Source organism: Osmerus eperlanus, chromosome 14, assembly GCF_963692335.1.
Source record: "Osmerus eperlanus chromosome 14, fOsmEpe2.1, whole genome shotgun sequence".
Lineage (NCBI taxonomy): Eukaryota > Metazoa > Chordata > Actinopteri > Osmeriformes > Osmeridae > Osmerus > Osmerus eperlanus.
The window spans coordinates 4,716,531-4,735,384 of NC_085031.1; the positions used below are offsets into that span (position 1 = coordinate 4,716,531).

Sequence of the window (18,854 nt, forward strand, 5' to 3'; positions counted from 1 at the left end):
GGTTACCTAGTGGTACTGCAGAGCGAAAGACCCAACGAGACCCTCTGTTATGCAAACGCCTGATCCCCTCCCTCCGTCCTGCTTCCTCAACGGTCGTGTGTGTCCCCTCCTCTCTTCCCGTAGAGTGAGAGTGCCAACGACGAGGGCGGCGAGGGGGAGTACGTCAACCTGTACTCGTCCAGCCAGGCCAATGGGGAGCTCCCACTTCCCCTCAGAGTAAGTAGCTGACCCAATCAGCATCCAGGGACCAGTTCCATTTCTGACACGTAACCTGCATCCGTGAGTCCCAATCTGGGCCGATTCCATTTCGACCCACCCCAATCAGTTCTGGATGTAAACTGGAACACAGGCTGTGTCTCATTCCAATATAACGGCTGGTTGAATGAGGGGCCTGTTCCTATCCTGAATTGACTAGGCTCAAATGGGATCTCAATGCAGCCTAACCCCCCCCCCCCCACACACACACTCACAGCATGCAGGTGCTGGGATTGTGATAGGGGGCTTGTGATGCTGCTCATTGGGGAGATGTCTGTGTGTTGTCAAAGTATGGTCTGGCTGATTGAATGTCTGGCTGGCTGGATGACTGGCTGACTGAAAGAGCTGTGCTTCCAAAGTGTGTGGTATCATCTATTCCAACCTGGACTAAAGCTGCCTGCGCCGATTGTATGGCCTAGTGTGTGTGTGTGTGTGTAACTGACTGGGGATTTACTGTAACATGGTTCACTGGTTTCTAATTTTCCAACATTCCCCATAACAGCCTGTGTGTTTGTTTGTGTACGCCTGTGTGTGTAACATCTGGTTGGTGGCATGTTGTGTATCGGGGTTGGTCTGTACGTGTGTGTGTGTGTGTGTGCCCACTCATGTGTGTATATAACTCTTGGTGTCTGTTCTGCTCTTTTATCTACAAACGATTGGTGGATTTCACACATACATATCTCGTCATAGCCCTATACAGTAGTGTCATGTGACTTGATAAAGGCAGCATGTCACATGACAACTGCTAATACCCTGTAACTAGTGCATGGGATGAACCAGACCCTTAGATACCTCTCCTCATTGCATGGTCTCCTGTTTCACTAACACTACACCTGGTTACACATGATGTTACTCTCCACTCACCCTGATACATCTCTCCCTCTCTCTCACACTCACACCAGGAGCCAATCGCAGCTGATGATGTCCTTCAAGACTCCGCCCCTCAGATGCCGTCCTCCAATAGTAAAGAGGCTTTGGACAAGGAGAGGTATGAGATCAGGTGACCGTGCAGGGTGTAGTGTGTGACTGCTGACGTTAGACTCAAGACGCTAATCCTGCTAATGATGCTAGGTAACATGCTAGCATGCTAGTTTTAATCATGCTAGAACACGGTTTGTGTGTGTGGGCTTGAATATTGCTGAAATGCTAAAACCCTAAGTAAATGAGGCTAGGAAAAAGTGCGGTGGATTGCACATTGTGTTACACTGCTAGTCTTGGAAACAGAGGTGCTATTGGTGCCATTAGATTGAATTGTTTTTGCGAGCTGATAGCCAGCTAGATTAGGCTATATGGTTGTGGTGTAGCATGTTGTTTGTTTTTGATTTGTTTTATATATATATGTATTTGCAAGTGTGTTTGTGTGTTGTGTTTGTAGAAGGCAGAAGTCTACAGAGTCGGGCCAAAGCGACGAGGAGGAGGTGGACGAGCTCTCTCTCATTGACCATAAGGAGATTATGAGCAGGATTACACTAAAACAGGAGGTAACACACTCACTGATGTTACAGTATGCTACACACGCCACTGCTGATGTTACAGTATGCTACATGCTAACGTAGCCCCTTACATGGTGTTGGGATTTTTTTTTGGTCACAGTTGAATGACGTGAAGTTACATCAGTAGTACCTCATTCAATACAAAACACATGCATGGAGAGGCTGCTAGTCTGTTGGGATGTTCATTATCAGTTGACTTCCTGCTGCCTTCTAGAGGCAGTCCTGAGGAACTGCAGGGCAGGTTCTCCCTTCATTTCCTTTCTTTTTTCTGTTTGCTGCAGTCTGACAGGACTGTGTGTGTGTGAGAGAGAGTGAGGGAGATTGTCTGAAATTCTGTTCACTCTGCAAGGTCAGAGATGGGGAGGGAGGGATAGTGTGTGTGTGGGGGGGGGGGGTGAAGAGAAGGGGCGGTTTTAGCAACAAAGGACAGCTGTAGCTTTAAATGAAGGTACTACTGGGGTGATCTGCTGCTGTGATCAGCATGTGCCAGCTCTCCCTCCCTCTCTCTCCCCTCCCTCCCTCCATCTCTCTCTCCCTTCGTCAGGGAGGGTGGTGCGTGGCAGGGACGGTTGGGGGTGGACAGAGATGAGGGGAGCTGCATTTTGGGCTAGACTGCATTCCTGTTTTAATTCCTCATCAATGCTCTCTAACCCGCTCTCTCTCTCTTTTTCATCGCCCTTTGTTTCTCTCCGTCAGAACGATGATGGTCCTGACGTGAGGGCTGGATCAGGAGACATCCTGCTGGTTCATGCCACAGAGACCGACCGCAAAGGTACGCATCTCTCTCTCTCTCTCTCTCTCCGTCTCTCTATCTCTCACTCTCTTTCTCTCTCTGTGTCTCTCTATCTCCCCCTCTCAATCACTCTCTCTCTTTTGTTTCTCCCTCTCTTTCCCTCTCTCTCTCTAATCGGTTCATCCTTTATATATATATGCTACTGTGATTCTAGGTCAGCGTCTACTGTGAGCCTTGATTATAGATCAGAACCTGAGCTTGAGCTAGGCTCATTACTGAGTGAACATGAAGGGACTGATAAAATGAGCTCCTTCACCATATGGTTCTGTTTAACCCAGGATGAGGTTAGATAGTTATAGCTCTAGGCAAGTTGGACTCGCGTTATTTATTTTGTGTGTGTGGCCTGCCTCGTGAAATCCTGAAACGTGAAATGGTCAGAAGATGTTGTGTTTTCATCTCTGTGCCTGAAGCAGTGGACTGAACATGTGTTGTCCTCCTCTAGATCTGGTGCTGTACTGTGAGGCCTTCCTGACCACCTACCGGACCTTCATCACCCCTGAGGATCTCATTAAGAAGCTACACTACAGATATCCTTCACACCCGAAACCCCTGCAACTGTTCTGACAACCACAACTCAACCGTTTAGCAACAGTTTCAACTGTAATTCTGTACCAGAAGATGATTCGATCCATGTGTCCATTAGTGTTGGTGTGCATGACAACTGTCATGTCAGTGTTGAACTCTGAAAGGGAAGTGGTCTCAAGTAGCTAGCAGGGTTGCATGGGAAGATGTTCTTTTCCAGAAACTTCTGTCTGTTTACCTTGACCCCGGAGCACATACACCAGGTTCTGTCACAGCCCAGACACCTTCAAAAAGCGGGTCAGCAAGAACACCTTCTTCGTGTTGGTCCGCGTGGTGGACGAGCTGTGGTGAGTAGGAGCCTCCGGCTGAACTGTGGACTTCCATGGAGGACCCTGCAGGATCTCCTGAGGTTCTGCTCGGAGAATCTGGAAGCAGAACGCCTGCCAGCGTTGCATGTCAGACTTGAGAGGCGCTTCCCTGCTATGTGAAGGAATTTATCCTTTCTCTCTTTTCTCTCTCTCTCTTGGACTCCCCTTCCTCCCTGGTATTCCTAATCCTCTCTTCCTTATGTCCTTCTATCCTCTTCTCCTTTCCATCCTCTTATCTGTCTTTCTATTCTCTCTCATGGCTGCACTCTCTCGTCTTTCGTCCCTTCCTTTCCTCTTCCCCCAACCAGTCTGGTGGAGCTGACGGAGGACATCCTGAAGCAGCTGATGGATCTGGTCTTCAGGCTGGTGTGCAACGGCGAGCTCAGCCTGGCCCGCGTCCTCCGCAAGAACATCCTGGACAAGGTGGAACAGAAGAAGCTGCTCCGATACACCAACTCCCTCAAGCCGCTCGCTGCCAGAGGCGTCTCGGCCAGGTACGGGGGGGGGGGGGGGGGTCAGGGGAAAAGCCCCTCCTCAGAGATACACGCCACACCAGTCCTCCTTTTAAAAGGACTCGTCGCCAGAGGCGTTTTGGGGGTCTGGGGTCAAGGAGTCAGGGATTGGAGCGGAACTCGCCACACCAGAGATGTGCTACCTCGGTTGACACTGGCATTCTGTCCTACAGACCGGGGACTCTACACGACTTCCGCAGTCATGAGATCGCCGACCAGCTCACTCTACTGGACGCCGAGCTCTTCTACAAGATTGAGGTAGGAGACACTTCCTGTTCCGGTCGCAGTCAGTCGTTAACGGATGAGATTGGAACGTGTCTGGGAGCCTGGTAGGAGTGAACATGGGCGAGTCAGACATTATTGGTTCTCAATTTTCTGTCTCTCTCTGTCTCTCTCTCTCTCTGTTTGTCTCTCTCTCTCTGTCTTCCCTCCTTCCTTTCTCCCAGATTCCAGAAGTGCTTCTGTGGGCCAAGGAGCAGAATGAAGAGAAGAGTCCCAACCTGACCCAGTTCACGGAGCACTTTAACAACATGAGCTACTGGTGAGACAAGAATCATTCTCTTGTCTCTCTTTCTGTGTCTTTCTTTCCGAGTCTCTCTCTTTCTCAGTAAAACACGCATAAAAAAAAAACTCTTGCACACACACATGTTCCGGGCCCCAGACCTCCCTGGTAACGTCTGTCCTCCTGTCCTCTAGGGTGCGCTCTCTGATCATCCAGCAGGAGAAGGCCCAGGACAGAGAGAAGCTGCTCCTCAAGTTCATCAAGATCATGAAGGTTGGTCAAACCATCACACCCAACACATCTTTCACCGCTCCCAACATCCTCAATCCGTTTCCCTTTCTGGACACGGACTAGGAATTTGTCGTGCCGACTCGTGTGTTGACTTGCGACTCCTACTGCATACAATGTGAATCCGTGAAGCATCTGTAGTCTCCGTTGCTCTACGATCCTTGGTACCGGATCTGGAGGGTTCTCCCAGTCAGTAGACTGGGATTGAACGCACTCTCACTGTGACCCCCCATCCCTTCCTGTTCCTCCATGCAGCACTTAAGGAAGCTGAACAACTTCAACTCGTACCTGGCCATCCTGTCGGCACTGGACTCCGCCCCCATCCGCAGGCTGGAGTGGCAGAAACAGACCTCTGAGGTGAGACAGGCCGGAGAGGAGAGACCCGATGGTCTGTTATGCCGTGACTGCACTAACGATACTATTGTGATACTGTTCTGGCACTGTTATGATGGCGAGAGGAGGAACAGAGGAGTGTTGGTTGTGATCAGAGGGTGAGATGGGCTGGTCTCGGTGGTGAGACAGGCTGTTCCTGGGTGTGATCAGAGGGTGAGATGGGCTGGTCTAGGTAGTGAGACAGGCTGTTCCTGGTTGTGATCAGAGGGTGAGATGGGCTGGTCTAGGTAGTGAGACAGGCTGTTCCTGGGTTGGGATCAGAGGGTGAGATGGGCTGGTCTAGGTAGTGAGACAGGCTGTTCTTGGGTGTGATCAGTGTAGCATCACTGTGCCACGTCTCAGATATGAATCTGTTAAACATGCATAAAGCCAGCCTCGGAGCACAGAGGATGTTCATGTCACTCACCTCCCTACTCCCTTCCTCTCCTTCCTTCCTGCCTCCCCCCTCTCTCAGGGATTGGAGGAGTACTGCACATTGATTGACAGCTCTTCGTCCTTCAGAGCGTACAGAGCAGCTCTGTCTGAAGTGGAGCCACCCTGTATTCCATACCTGTAAGTGAGAGCAGTGTGTGTGGGTGTGTGCGTGCGTGCGTGCAACATGCGGCAAATCGGGTGAATGGGACTGTCTTTTTCGAATCCCTCTATCTTTTCCACCTCTCACTCCACCTCCCTCCCTCTCTCTCTCCCTCCTCCCTCCAGGGGTTTGATCCTGCAGGATCTGACGTTCGTCCACCTGGGGAACCCCGACCTCATAGAGGGGAAGGTCAACTTCTCCAAACGCTGGCAGCAGTTCAACATCCTTGACAGCATGAGGCGCTTCCAGCAAGTGTAAGTCACCAGGATACAGCCACACACACCAGGACCCAGACTTACACACACACACATTTATACTATATTCACTGCAGGAGATGTGCTGCGATTTTATTTTTAAGTCACTTAAATGCCTGCTTTCTGGGTCGTATTTGCATCCAGGCATAACCTCATGATAACCAAAGTCATAGTCATCTTTTATTTTGCCCCGTCCACCTCCCCACTCTCCCCCCCTCTCTTCCCCCTATCTCTCCCTCCCTCTCTCTCTCCCTCCCTCTCTCTCTCTCTCCCTCTCTCTCTCTCTCTCCCTCTCTCTCTCTCTCTCTCCCTCTCTCTCTCTCCAGGCACTACGAGCTGAAGCGCAACGACGACATTGTCTCCTTCTTCAACGACTTCAGCGACCACCTGGCCGAGGAGGCGCTGTGGGAGCTGTCCCTGAAGATCAAGCCCAGGAACATCACTCGCCGCAGGACAGAGCGCGAGGAGAAGACCTAGAGACCTCGCCCCCCCCCCCCCCCGACCCCCCGTCTCCGCCCCTTCACAGGCTAGGCCACCCCCCTCCCTCCCACCGTGCTTCAGACACTACACTCACTTTACTACAAACAGACCCACAGATGGAGGGACTGGGAGACCGACGGACACTAAGAGCAGGGGAGGAGGGAGGAGGAAGAGAGGAAGGGCAGACTGAGAAACTGGAGATTAAAAACTGTTTACAGAAGCTCCACTGCTGTGGGAGACTGGGTTTGGGATTATAATCTGCACTGGGATTGGGATTATAATCTGTCAACTCTGCTGTCTGCTATGGAGTGAAGCTGGCAGGGGAGAGAGACCCTGTACAACCATGGGAGATAAGAGAGGAGGGAGAGGCACTGTGCTGCCAAGGAGGAGAGGATGCAAGGAGGAGCCCTGACGGGGAGAGGACAGGGAGCTGAAGGCACCCTCCCGTCCGCTCCCTTCTGGATTGGAGATTGTGTGTGCGCTCGCGTGCGTGTTTGAGATGAACACTACTCTATAGCCACCTGAGATATTCCCAACTCACCCCGCCCCCCTCACCCACCCACCACTCCTCACCCCCATGTGTTTGCCATGGGGTCAGCCCCCCCACCCACACACACACTTCACCCCAGCACACCTTCCCCAGTGTTCCGGAACAGTCTGACAGGAACTGTGATTTCACAAAGCAGACTGGGCTGGGAGTGGGTGTGTCTTGGGCCGGGTGGCCTCTGAGGGGTGGAAAGACCATGAGGGGCGGGACTTACTAAAGAGATTTTGTTCCGAGTTTTTTTGTGTAAGAATCATGTATGGTTATGATGTATTATATACAATACTCCTTTTGTTCTGAAAAAGGATGTTTATGCTCAAATGAGAAGAGCTCATTTTAGAGAGCTTCTCCCAAGTTCCATAGAAATGTGCACTAAAAAAAGCAACAAAAAAATACACAAAAAAGAGAATTACTAAAGATGCTGTGATCTATGTCTGTCATTCTCAATCATTGTGTGCCATGTTCAAGTATAGACCACCATCAGGCAATCAGAATCACGTGTGTAGTTCAAACGTGCGTGTGTACAGTACTCGTCAGAAAGTGTGCATGGGGCAAAGAGTGTGCGTGTGGGAATGAGAGAATGTGAAAACGTAAACAGCAGTCCATTAGAGACGTGTTTTGTCAGTCCATTCAGTGCTCTAGTTTTTCCATTCATATTTCTTTGAAATAATCGTCTCAATCCACACATCACTGTTGTTCTCCAAACCCAATAAAACTGCTCTGTTTATACATACCTTCCTGGGCTGTTTTTCTCCAAGCAGGAGAGAATATCCTGTGATGCTCATTTTGCTCAATGTGAGACACTTGAGATTAAGTTATTTTAATTTCCATGCAACTTGACAGCTCCCCAAAAAATCTAAACAGCCATTAACGCATTAAGTATTTATTAGTTTAAATTTTTTGGAAGAATACAAAAAAAAAATAGTTTAAGGCATCAGTTTACCTTTTAAATATACAGAACATCACAAGGGCAATGCAGATGCTACCATATTTTACATTCCCAACAAAATATTAAAACGTGATAAGTGAGTACATGGCCTGATATATATATATATATATACATACATTCAGAATTAAATGTTCAAGCAACCAGAAGGTAATTCATGAAAGAGTTTGAGTAACTTCATAAATAGTAGAACTTTAACCAACAGTGAACCGCACAGGTTATAAAACAAATAGTGCAAAGCGAAATTCATTCAAAACAAATATGATCATCGTTTGGGGAAAAAACAGTTGCCATGGTGTGTATCGACCTCTTCCCAGCGAAGCTGGAAGGTTGTTCAGAATGGAAGACAACCTCAGGAAGATGTGTGTCACTATGCACCTGTACCTCGAGTGGTTCTGTGATCTCCAGGCGTGTCAGCGACCCACCTCGCTAATAGAGCTAGACCTCGTCAGTAACGATACACACACACACAGAGCACACTCACACTTCCACACACACAGAGTTGTCTCAGTGCGGGCGGCTGCTGGGCTCCAGTAGGGCTCTCTTCCCTGGGGGGTTAGGGATGCCGTTGGCCAGCTCCCCCTGCTCTGAGATGGTCCTCTTCAAGCCCCTGGCATGGCTGTTAAGGGACCCGCGCTGCCACTTGCAGATGTCACCGTTCAGGATGTCCTGGATGTGCTGAACTATCAGGTTGATGGCCACTGAGAAGAGAGAAAAAGGAGAGAGTGAGATCTAGTACATGTTTTCCTGAAATGTGTCTCAGTTTGCTCCCTCTAGGATTAGGTACAGGGTCTGCGGCGCATACTAAATGCACTATTTGTATGTTGTCTGTATGTATCTGCTAAATGAATAAATATAAAGTCAATGTAAAACAGGAACACTCGTCAAAATGATGCCTAGTGAGACATTGGTAGTACCCATGTTGTCGACTCCTCGAGGAATGATGACATCAGCATACTTCTTGGTCTGGGAAAATAGAATACAAATCATTTTTACAGCCGATGAGATAATGAAAAAGATAAATACTGGACAGCGATAGTTCACAGGAGACTCACAGGCAGACAGAATTCTTCGAAAGCCGGCTTGACAAACGTGGTATACTGAGTGAGGATCTGCTCCAAGTCTCGACCTCTTTTCATGTCACGCAATACTACAAGGAAAGCACAAAAGGTCAGGACGAAGACGTGTGCATGCGGGCATGCGTGTGTGGTGGGGGCGTGGATATACCTCTGCGTGACAGCCTGACGTCAGAGTCTGTATCCACAAACAGCTTCATGTGGAACATGTCTCTCACTTCCTGCATGTAGAAGACCAGGATCCCCTCGAACAGAACCACGTCCGCAGGGTAAACTGTGATTTTCTCCTGCAGCCTGGACACACATATACACAAACCTTATACCTGTAGTATAAGACTGCCAATGACAATGTCTATACATTAGCTGTTTTGATTAAGAGTGCAACTGAATTTCCATATTTTATGTCCTCTGGGAAATGTGGGAATTGTCAAATGTGTATGAAATGTCTTACCTGGAATGGGTGACAAAGTCATATGTGGGGACCTCCACCACTCTCCCCTCTACAATGTCTTTCAAGGTCCGGTACATCAACTCGTTGTCAAAGGCATCTGCACAAGACAAAATCAATATTATCCAGTAACATTTAGACAACATGCAGTTTATACTATGGAGGACAGGCCAACAGATTGATTGCTTTCTCTAAATCGAAACTTAAATCTAAATTTTAAGTTTCACAATCAGTAAAATACTTGAAGTTTCACTTTTCGTACAGAGGATGCATTGCAACACGTGTGAACTGAATGTATCTGATTTTATATTACAACTATGTATGTTGGTGACTACAGTAACCTACCGGGGTGGTCAAAGTTATATTGGCCCTTCAGCGCCTTGGCCTTCTGGTCGGGAGTCAGGACCCGGTAAAAACTGTCCTGGCTGACTATAGCCACCTTCCGCTGACGATGGTCCACTTTGTTCTGCCCCAACATTTCCATGATCTTGGCACATACCGTTGACTGAAAATAGACGTTAAACGTGTTAAACGTTAAACGTAGCAGTAGTAGTCATTGACATGGTCTATGCTCCTGAGTCCTGTTTGAAGATTCCAGTGTTTCCTCTACGTGCATTTTGCAGCGAAACAATAAATGAAATTCCAACAACGTTTACTTAAGCTCCGTAGGCCTGTGTTCTATAATATTCATGATTGTATTTTCAGGTGAGTTTGTTAGCTACAATGTTTTCCTCCCAGATGAGAAAGATGCCTAATTGCTTCAGATAGATAGCACTAGTAGTAGGCTACATTACGATTCAGATAGCGAGGGGATCCGAAATTTTTAAGGAAAAGAAAGTCTTTCTCACTTAAATCCTGGAGGAAACACTGGACTCCGACCTTTTATTGCCACCAAACATGCAACCGCGTGACCCACTGCTTGTGGAACTGGATTGTCCAAACACAGCAGGAGATTTATTGATGTTGGCTTCACTACAAATTGATCATACTGGCTCTTCAACATAAGCTAGTGGTTTACTTGGTACTAAGCTACCCGCTGACAGCTAATGTGGTTTCCTAATTGATGGCCTAATATGTACATTCTGAATCCGTATTTGATGTTTGGGAAAGGGCAGGGGTGTGTCTGTTGTATGACAGTTGACAGCTATGCTACTGACTAGCAACCGTAAACTAAGCTAGCTACTTGAAGTAAAAAGTAGCTAGCGAGCTAATACATACTGCGCCATTTCTGCAACGATAGCCAATCAAGTAAACTAGCACTAGCACACAAAATGTGTACATAACAAAGTTAGCTGTAATACCTTGCCACTTGCAGTCCCGCCGCTAACCCCGATCAGAAAAGGACGGTGCCTCGGCCGCTCCACCTCCATCAGCCCCATGGACGTCATATATGGACCGTTTTGTGAATACAGCTGGTGAATTTGCTCCAAGCTAGTTACTCACTCACTGACAGTCACTGTCCAAAATCCCGGGTCCCGCTCTCGTATGAACGACCGCGAGAGCACACACACAAGTCACGAGAACAGAATCCTTGAACATAATCAGAGCCCGTCTACGGATTTAGACATTAGACTTATTAGACATTCTCTGACATAATTTATAGTAATTAATTCATAAAGAATGGATGATTAACATGTGACATTTGTATATTATTTTATTAAAACTCAGACTTGAGTCACTGGTATCCTTGCATGGGTTTTAAATACGTAGCTACTTTTAAGCATTTCGAAATACAATTTAAAATGTATCGAATGTAGGTCTCGGAGTAAACAGATCGAGCTATCAGTGCTTTTGAACATTGTGCTCCTATATCATTTCATCATCCAAAAATCCCATTACATCACAATTAACATGTCATCAAGGTTCAGTCTGATATGGTTTGATTTAGTTTCATTTAATTTCTCACATGATTAAGTTGTGGGATACAGAGGAAGCAGGAGTCAGTGGGCGAGTCTGAATATCTCAGTAAAATAACTAGACAACAGACCCTCATCTGCTCGGTGAGTGACTGTATGTGTCTTTATTTGTCTTCCAGCAGACAGAAACAATTGTAGCCCCAGTGACTGACTCTAGGTGCCCTCCAGTGCTAGTGAGTACCAAAACCCCCAAAACCTATAGTTGTGAAGGAACCAACCAAGCTCCCTGCCCAAATCTCAGCTCCTACAACAAAGAAGACTATGTCTACTGCCCCTTAGCTCACACGTTGACCCAAACTGTCGACTCCAACCTGCCCGCCCTCCCAGACATACCCCGTAGCATCCAGGTGTATGCCACCTCCGGGAAGATCATCAAGTGAAAATGGACATACATGCAAGAGGAAGAATAAGCCCCCCAGGTTTTCCCCAGACTGAGAAGTTACCAAGCGAGTTTGAGGAGCGGAGGAGGAGACTCAGAGGCAGAAGACCATTGAGATGCGTCGTACGGTCTCGTGAAGGAGTGACCTCTGTGTGGCTCAAGGTCGAGTTGTGGCTCAGGGGTTACCGAGCGAGAGACAACAGAAGTGCAGGAGAGAGAGAGCACCGAGATGGGGAACGCTGCTCTAAACTTGAACCAAGCTAAGGGGTGCAACAGGCCTGCGGTGGCACAATGGGTTGAAGATATGCGGGCAGAAAAAAGCTACGAGGACAGAGTGAAGGCAATCAAAGAAGAAATTAAGTGCCAAAGCTAGACAAGGGGTGATGAAGGGGGAGAAAGGGAGGGAGGATGAACACCAACAGCGGGAGGTGAGGAAGCTGGATGATGATGACAGAAAAACTCTGGACAGCATGGAGACACAGAGGTTTGAGCAACAGATGAAAAGAGAGAGAGAGCTGAACTGAGCATATGTCTCCGACAGGATAAGATGAAGAACGACAGGAAAGAAAATGATCTTCTGAGGCTTGAAGAGATGAAGCAAACGAGAACGAGAAAGAGAGTGGAGAAGAGGAAGGAGCAAAAAGACCATTAGAGACAGGAGAAGATAAAGATCAGATGTAGTTTATGTACTTATAAATACATTCAACTAGTAGTAGGTAGTTAAGTTTTAAGAATACATTAGGGGAAAGAAGTTAGTCACAAGTTAGATCCAAAATGGCAGCTATAAAAATGACATGATTCGATCTGGCCTTGTTATTTCCTGGCTAGACATTGCCCCCCCTAAAAAGCTCAAGTAATTCATTGAAGTGGGTGATTTGGGTGTCTTTATAGAAGAAAACAAATAAAGAATTAGAAATCAAAAGGGACTTTATTACACTACAGCTAAAACACAATTTAACATTTTCACTCACTCTTTCTCATTCTTCTTTGTCACACACACACACACACACACACACACACACACACACACACACACACACACACTTATGATTTCCCAGAGTCACTGTCTGTTTTTCCTCCTCCTTCCTTAACGGACTCCTCTGCAACGATCTCCCAGGCTTCTCCTCCCTCTACCCTCCTCACCACCTCTCCCTTGGCAGCCAGGATCTCCTCAATGTTCCTGACGTAGACAAACAGTATCAAATCAATTGTATTTGTATTGCCCTTTTTACAAACAATGTCACAGAGGGCTTCACGACCATAGAACTGCCCCTCAGCCAACCTCAACCCTCAAGGAAGACAAGGAAAAACTCCCAGAAAAACAGTCCTGATGAGTTTCTTATAGTCGTGTGCATGATCACTGTGAACAGGGTGTGTGTTGCATTAGGAGGACTCGCCACCCACCTCTTTCCCTCCAGGTCTGAGAACCATCCCAAGTTGTCAGCAATGATGTGGTGTTTCTCACATCCTGGGCACGTCACTATGACAACACCTTTGTGATAGGCCAACTTGGATATGCGCTTTGTGGACCTGGTCGAGCACACCTGTGTGGATGCAAACGAAGTGACATTAAAATCGTGATGTTCATGAAAACTGTAACTGACCTGATAAGTATAATTTATTACCTTGCATGTGTAAACCAATTGATAATGTTTTGATTCAATCTTCCCAATGGCTCCATCACTTCCCACAAGAGAGGTTTTTGAGAAATATCTTCGCAGAGCATGTCCGTGTCCACACTGATCGATGATAGCTGATACAGTTGGTCCTTGATATAGAGGAGTGGCTGCCCTTCTCATTTTTAACTGGAGAATTTCATCGGGTGCTGAGTGAAAGTACAGTCGTCTAACTGTCAATGACGTAAAACGTGAACATAAGACTGATATTTCCTGATTATTCCAAAATATCCTATTAAGCGTCCGCATGGAGTTTGAAAGTAACATCTTTGGAACATTTGACACCTTAAGATAAACAATGTGCTTCTGTCGCAGTTTTATGACGTTATTAGTAAATACAACCATCATTTTATTTGAACCTATAGTTTCTCTCCAATCGTTTGCGGTCGTTGGTCACATGAGCCAATGAATTTACCAAAACATTGAAAGCGTTTCCGGTTCCCTTCCACAGACTGAGCGAGAAATAGAAGAGCACAAGTTACATGTTTAGCCTGTATGGCACGCAAACTAAACATATGCTAAACAATTAGCTAGTGCAGTAGACAAATTAATGGCTCGCAATGTTTCCGTTAAAGATTATCAACATTTTCATCTGTGAATCGTTACAACAGGTCAATGACCGGATCTGCCAAGTCGAAGCGTCAACTTTTGTCAAATACGTTGTCTACTCAATGGATAAAGGTTTCACTGAAGGCACGTTGTTGTCAGAAAGCTAACTAAGTCTGCCCACGAAATAATGTTGTTGACGGGAATAGTAGTAGCTAGAAACTTTAGGATATATTGTCATGTTATTACGTTTGACAGGTCGCTAGACCTCTCTTGCTCTGTCTTTAGTCCAAATCCTATGTTTTCTCCCAGTAGATTGGAAACCCCAAAGTAAAAACAAAGTGTACTGGGAATGGCTGAAGGGCAAAGACACTCCCTGCATCCCTTTCGACGGCGTTCCTTTTATGTTTATCGGCCAGAAGGTTATGGGGTGCCATCGCGGCCGTGAGAAGGACAGCACAAAGAAGCAGCGTTACATTGAAGCCAGAGCGAAGGTACAGGAAAGACAGGTCTTCTCCTACAGAACCGCGAGGGCCACATACTTCCTCTTGGCTTAATACATAAAATAAATGCCGTTCTACTACTGTCATCATTTCAGGCAACCAAGGAAGAAATGGAAGCAAGGAAAGGAAAGAAGGGGAAGAGAGTTCACTTGATTCAAACTAAGAAGTTGTCCTGCCCTGCCAAAGTAGCAGTCACTCGCATTGCCAAGTTTAATGGGTTCAAGGTAATGGAGTGCTGAGTTAAGCATTAACAGCTGCTTAATGAAGTTGTTAAGTTGCTAAACCATATGACAATTAACACATTTTACTTAGTAAATATTCTACTTATTCTATGCTGGGTGTCTGAGTGCACATGTGTGTGTGTGTGTGTTTCCAACAGCTGGATACGGATCGAGTGCGAGAGAAGAAGGCTAAGTCCATGGCCATCAGACAAGCGCTCCTGGTGGACCCAGCCTCAGTGGAGTGGAAGATCCTGTACTATGTAAGAGTGCCTAACATCTCGGACCACGTGGGCCACCCTATTGGAAAGGTAAACACAGTGACATGTCTCTCAAGAACAAGATGTGATTATCCTCACTAAATCACAAATGGCGAAAAATACGTCAAGTCATTCTTGATTTGACAGAAATGCTATTTTTATTCGATTTTTGGAATCTAGTCCACCTATGTGCCATCATCAAGCACAATAATTACCCAGTGGCTCACCCTGTCCTCCCCTTCCTCTCATTCCCCCAGGGGGCGGACGACGTGGACGACCATGTGAGGGACTACATCCGCTCCATGGTGAAGCGGGGCGTGACCCGGGTGCAGGAGATGAAGGTCCACATGGTGAAGTACGTGAGGACGGAGCTGTTCAAGGACGGGGCTGCCCCTCCACACAGGAAGTACTTCCCCACCCAGAGGACCATCAGGGACATCATGACTCAAACTCGAACAGAGGAGAACTTCACCAAGATTGACCTTGCCAACCTTGTGGTGAGAAGACTGTACTGTGCTGTGCTACTACTAGTTTAGTATTACTGCCGTACCACTACTACATACTACAACAGTGGCAGGACATCTTACTGCTACTATTGTGCTGTGTTGTAAAACTGTTACTACTGTACTATACCATGTATAAGTTGTTATTCCTTTTCTAATTCGCTCCCAAGTTACTGAAATTCATCTCAATTATCAATTGCGTATGTGTGTGTCCCTGTAGTCTCTATCAAACAGCTGGAAAGAGGAGGCGCCCCAGACCAGCTACCTCTTCAGGACGCAGTCGGAGACCCAGAACATGTTGCTATGCTACCAGACCGAGTGGCAACGGGCGCTGCTGCATCTCTACGGCGGCGAGGTCTTCTTCCTGGACTCCGCCTACAAGCGGGCGCGCCTGCCCCTGCCGCTGTACCTCCTGTGCGTGCGCACCAACGCCAGCGTGGTGGCCGTGGGGATGTTTGTGGTGCAGTCCCGGAGCGCCGAGGCGCTGAAGGACGCGCTGGGCGTGTTCAGGCAGTGGAATCCGGGATGGAGCCCTGCGTACTGCCTCACTGAGGACTGCCCTGTGGAGATGGAGGCTGTGGAGGCCGTCTTCTCTGGTGAGCAGGCAGGGTCCCGCTGGTCAGGCTGTCACTATGTAATACGAATGTTCTCTTTATTGCCTAGTTTGTATAAAAGAAGGTTCGAGTAGAAGAGGAAGTTGATTATATGCGACACCCTCTGTTGGTATAGTCAAGGCACTAAAACAGAGCAACCACAACCCCAATGAGAACTGTAAAAAGGGGTGGAAAAATGTCCTCATGATCTACAATAACCCCCCTCCCCCCTCTACACTGTCAGAGCAAGTGTGCAGCAGGTAGCTAGCAAGCTAATGATTCTGCTTCCTGTGTCAGGCTCTTTGGCGGTCTACAACGACTTCCTGAGGGAGAGGACGTGGACCCAGTGGCTGGGCAACCGAGCCCGTGGAGTCACAGACCAGGCCGAGGTGTTGGAGAAGATGAAAGCCATCGCTGGGGCACTGACCAAAGACGACCACAGGAGGGCGCTGTGGCACCTCCAGGAGAGCTCCATCTGGTCACAGAGACCTCTCTTCAGGAACTGGTTCTCTAAAAAGTGGCTGACAGAAGAGAAGGTTTGTTGTGCATGTCGGTGCTGAGCTGCACCAGGCCTCAGTCGCTAGAGGAGGCCGACTTGAGACAAAGAAACGCTTTATTGCTCTCTGTGAGGGTGATTGATAACAACATATATTGACTGTTTTTGTCCAACGGCATATTTCCACACATCAATAATACCACCATATCAATACTCATAATCACATCGCGGACATTGCACAGCTCATTAAATCCAGCCCATTTAAACAACAACGTTTCATCATGTGTGTGTGTTTGTGTGTGTGTGCACATGCGCCTGTGCCGTGGCAGAGGTGGGTGAGCGTGGCGCGGGCCGAGCAAGTGAACCTGGTGTCCATCATGAATGGAGGAATGCAGCTCCAGAAGGAGTTCTTCTCCCACCAGGAGTTGCGAGTCCACAAGAGCAGCTCCCTCAGTCACATCCTGCGTTTCCTGGCCAGTGACCTCTTCCCTCAGATGCTCCAGAGGTATAGATGGATGGATACATTGTCTGCCAGACAGACACTTCATTCATCATCACGAGTGAAGACATCTCGAAAATAATTAGGACATTTTTGCGTAATAGTAGTGTGAGAGAGAGAGAGAGAGAGAGAGAGAGAGAGAGAGAGAGAGAGAGAGAGAGAGAGAGAGAGAGAGAGAGAGAGAGAGAGAGAGAGAGAGAGAGAGAGAGAGAGAGAGAGAGAGAGAGAGAGAGAGAGAGAGAGAGAGAGAGAGAGAGAGAGAGAGAGAGAGAGAGAGAGAGAGAGAGAGAGAGAGAGAGAGAGAGATGCTCAACTCACAACAAAAAACTCAGACATTCAATTGTGAGTTTTCTACTGTAGATAAATTCAACCTTCGAACATGTCGCAAAACTCTGAAGCCTGCAGAGCCTTTGACGTGTTCCTACATGTTACACTGATATGGTTAGTTAATTTTATCGAATCAGATGCTACTGGTAAAGGACAAGAGAACATTATTATGTCATGGGTCATTTTAATTGCATATAGATTTGGTCTCAAGCTTATAAACCTTATACATCAGGGACTGTGAATCCTAATCTAAGACAGTCTCTCCTGCATTCTCTAATCCGCAGATACAGCAACCTCAACAGCCAGTCCTCCAGAGAGTTCATCCTCAATCCCAAAATCCCTCCCTTCCTGTGGCACCGGCCCAGAACGGTGGTTTCCTGGATGATGGACAAAATGGAGTCGGCCGTCCAGTGTCTGTTTTCGCAGGTGGAGGTTGTGGGCGAGGGGATCTTCAGGGCCTGGAGCAGCTCTGAGGACGGGTCGAGCCACATGCACCTGGTCCGATTCGGCTCAGAGACCAGCCTGCCATCGTGCGGGTGTGAGGACTGGGTGAGTCAGCGCCTGCCCTGTGAACACTTCTGCCAGGTATTTAGGCTGCTTCCAGACTGGGGCTGGGAGCACCTCAGCCCCCTCTACAGGGACCACCCCCTGCTCACCCTCCACACCCCTCAACCCTCAGAGGTGGAAGGGGCCGTTGCAGAGCTCGTGGACCCCGCGTCCCTGGATCCCTGCCCGGACTGGGATGGCCCAGAGGTCATAGTTCCGTCCACCCATCTGGTTCTGTCCCCTGCTACCCCACAGGCCCAACCCACCTCCCAGGTTCTGCTCCTCACGCCAGCCACCCCAGTTCTGTCTTGCCCGTCTGTGGCGAGGGTTCTGGACAGCACGCCAGCCGCCAGCGACCGGGATGAGCTGCAGAGGGAGTGTGAGTCCAGACTCAAGTCTGTCATGGAGGACGTGAAGAAGATCAGAGACTTGGACCAGCTCCAGGAGCTGCGGCAGAAACTGGAGGTTTTGCAGGCGCAGACCCAGAGGATAGCCTCTGCCCAGACCGCTCGCTCTCCCCAGACTACTGGGGGGCCCGTGGGCAAGAGAAAGAGGGCAGGGGTGGACATCATCGTAGCAATGCCAAAGCGTGTCAATGTCCTCTCCAGAATCGATGATGAGAATGTTCAGAAATAAGTTTTTTGCTGTGGATGAATGTACTGGATGAATAAAGAATGATTTAATGTATTTTTTTCCTTTAACAAACACAATGAACTTGTTGCTTAGCTCTCATATATTTGTGTGATCACTGTTTTCTGTATAAAGTCTGGACACAGCTATTTGTTATAATCATATAACCAATTGCTAATGGTTTTGTCAGTGTTTTGAACAGTTGCCCTTACGTTTGGTGAATAACATAATTACGACCAATTGTACACTTTTACAACGCATAACCTATGAGTACTGTACGCACTATGCGCAACAATATCGAGATGTGTCCTTAG

At 47.8% G+C, this 18,854-nt stretch overlaps 3 protein-coding genes and 1 long non-coding RNA gene across 11 annotated transcripts in view; 3 read left to right on the plus strand and 1 right to left on the minus strand.

Annotated features, from left to right (window-relative positions):
* The window catches only part of rapgef1b (Rap guanine nucleotide exchange factor (GEF) 1b), a 35,487-nt gene extending 27,780 nt beyond the window's left edge, over positions 1–7,707 (plus strand). For 6 of the 7 annotated variants that reach the window (XM_062477428.1, XM_062477432.1, XM_062477429.1 and 3 more), the window contains 14 exons: positions 124–216; positions 1,158–1,243; positions 1,631–1,736; positions 2,445–2,520; positions 2,984–3,068; positions 3,318–3,410; positions 3,740–3,925; positions 4,117–4,201; positions 4,390–4,484; positions 4,640–4,718; positions 4,989–5,090; positions 5,581–5,678; positions 5,826–5,954; positions 6,281–7,707. In XM_062477428.1, the coding sequence (XP_062333412.1) occupies positions 124–216; positions 1,158–1,243; positions 1,631–1,736; positions 2,445–2,520; positions 2,984–3,068; positions 3,318–3,410; positions 3,740–3,925; positions 4,117–4,201; positions 4,390–4,484; positions 4,640–4,718; positions 4,989–5,090; positions 5,581–5,678; positions 5,826–5,954; positions 6,281–6,431 (1,464 nt within the window). In that variant the 3' untranslated portion in view covers positions 6,432–7,707. The remainder of the gene's footprint in view (positions 1–123; positions 217–1,157; positions 1,244–1,630; positions 1,737–2,444; positions 2,521–2,983; positions 3,069–3,317; positions 3,411–3,739; positions 3,926–4,116; positions 4,202–4,389; positions 4,485–4,639; positions 4,719–4,988; positions 5,091–5,580; positions 5,679–5,825; positions 5,955–6,280) is intronic. The other variant, XM_062477433.1, reaches the window with a different exon arrangement.
* Positions 5,165–5,548, plus strand: LOC134033382 (uncharacterized). The gene is made up of 3 exons (XR_009932118.1): positions 5,165–5,243; positions 5,299–5,320; positions 5,410–5,548. It is a non-coding gene; the product is annotated as an uncharacterized LOC134033382 (long non-coding RNA).
* A 138-nt stretch (positions 7,708–7,845) lies between the features above and the next one.
* uck1 (uridine-cytidine kinase 1) lies at positions 7,846–11,007 on the minus strand. Its single transcript, XM_062477485.1, has 7 exons — positions 10,750–11,007; positions 9,794–9,953; positions 9,452–9,548; positions 9,152–9,294; positions 8,980–9,074; positions 8,842–8,890; positions 7,846–8,625 (listed from the first exon to the last, which is right to left on the minus strand). Exons 1-7 carry the CDS (start codon positions 10,834–10,836, stop codon positions 8,432–8,434), a joined length of 825 nt encoding a protein of 274 aa, XP_062333469.1. The 5' UTR covers positions 10,837–11,007; the 3' UTR covers positions 7,846–8,431.
* Positions 11,008–13,873: 2,866 nt separating this feature from the next.
* Positions 13,874–18,692, plus strand: si:dkey-31c13.1 (uncharacterized protein LOC100002197 homolog). 2 transcript variants are annotated; one of them, XM_062477438.1, is made up of 10 exons: positions 13,874–14,112; positions 14,281–14,459; positions 14,564–14,692; positions 14,848–14,997; positions 15,204–15,443; positions 15,670–16,045; positions 16,340–16,578; positions 16,868–17,043; positions 17,649–17,913; positions 18,044–18,266. In XM_062477438.1, exons 1-10 carry the CDS (start codon positions 13,980–13,982, stop codon positions 18,122–18,124), a joined length of 1,968 nt encoding a protein of 655 aa, XP_062333422.1. In that variant the 5' UTR covers positions 13,874–13,979; the 3' UTR covers positions 18,125–18,266. The 2 variants fall into 2 exon arrangements, with proteins under 2 accessions (XP_062333422.1, XP_062333421.1); XM_062477437.1 differs by having other exon boundaries at positions 17,649–18,692.
* The last annotated feature ends 162 nt before the right edge of the window (positions 18,693–18,854 follow it).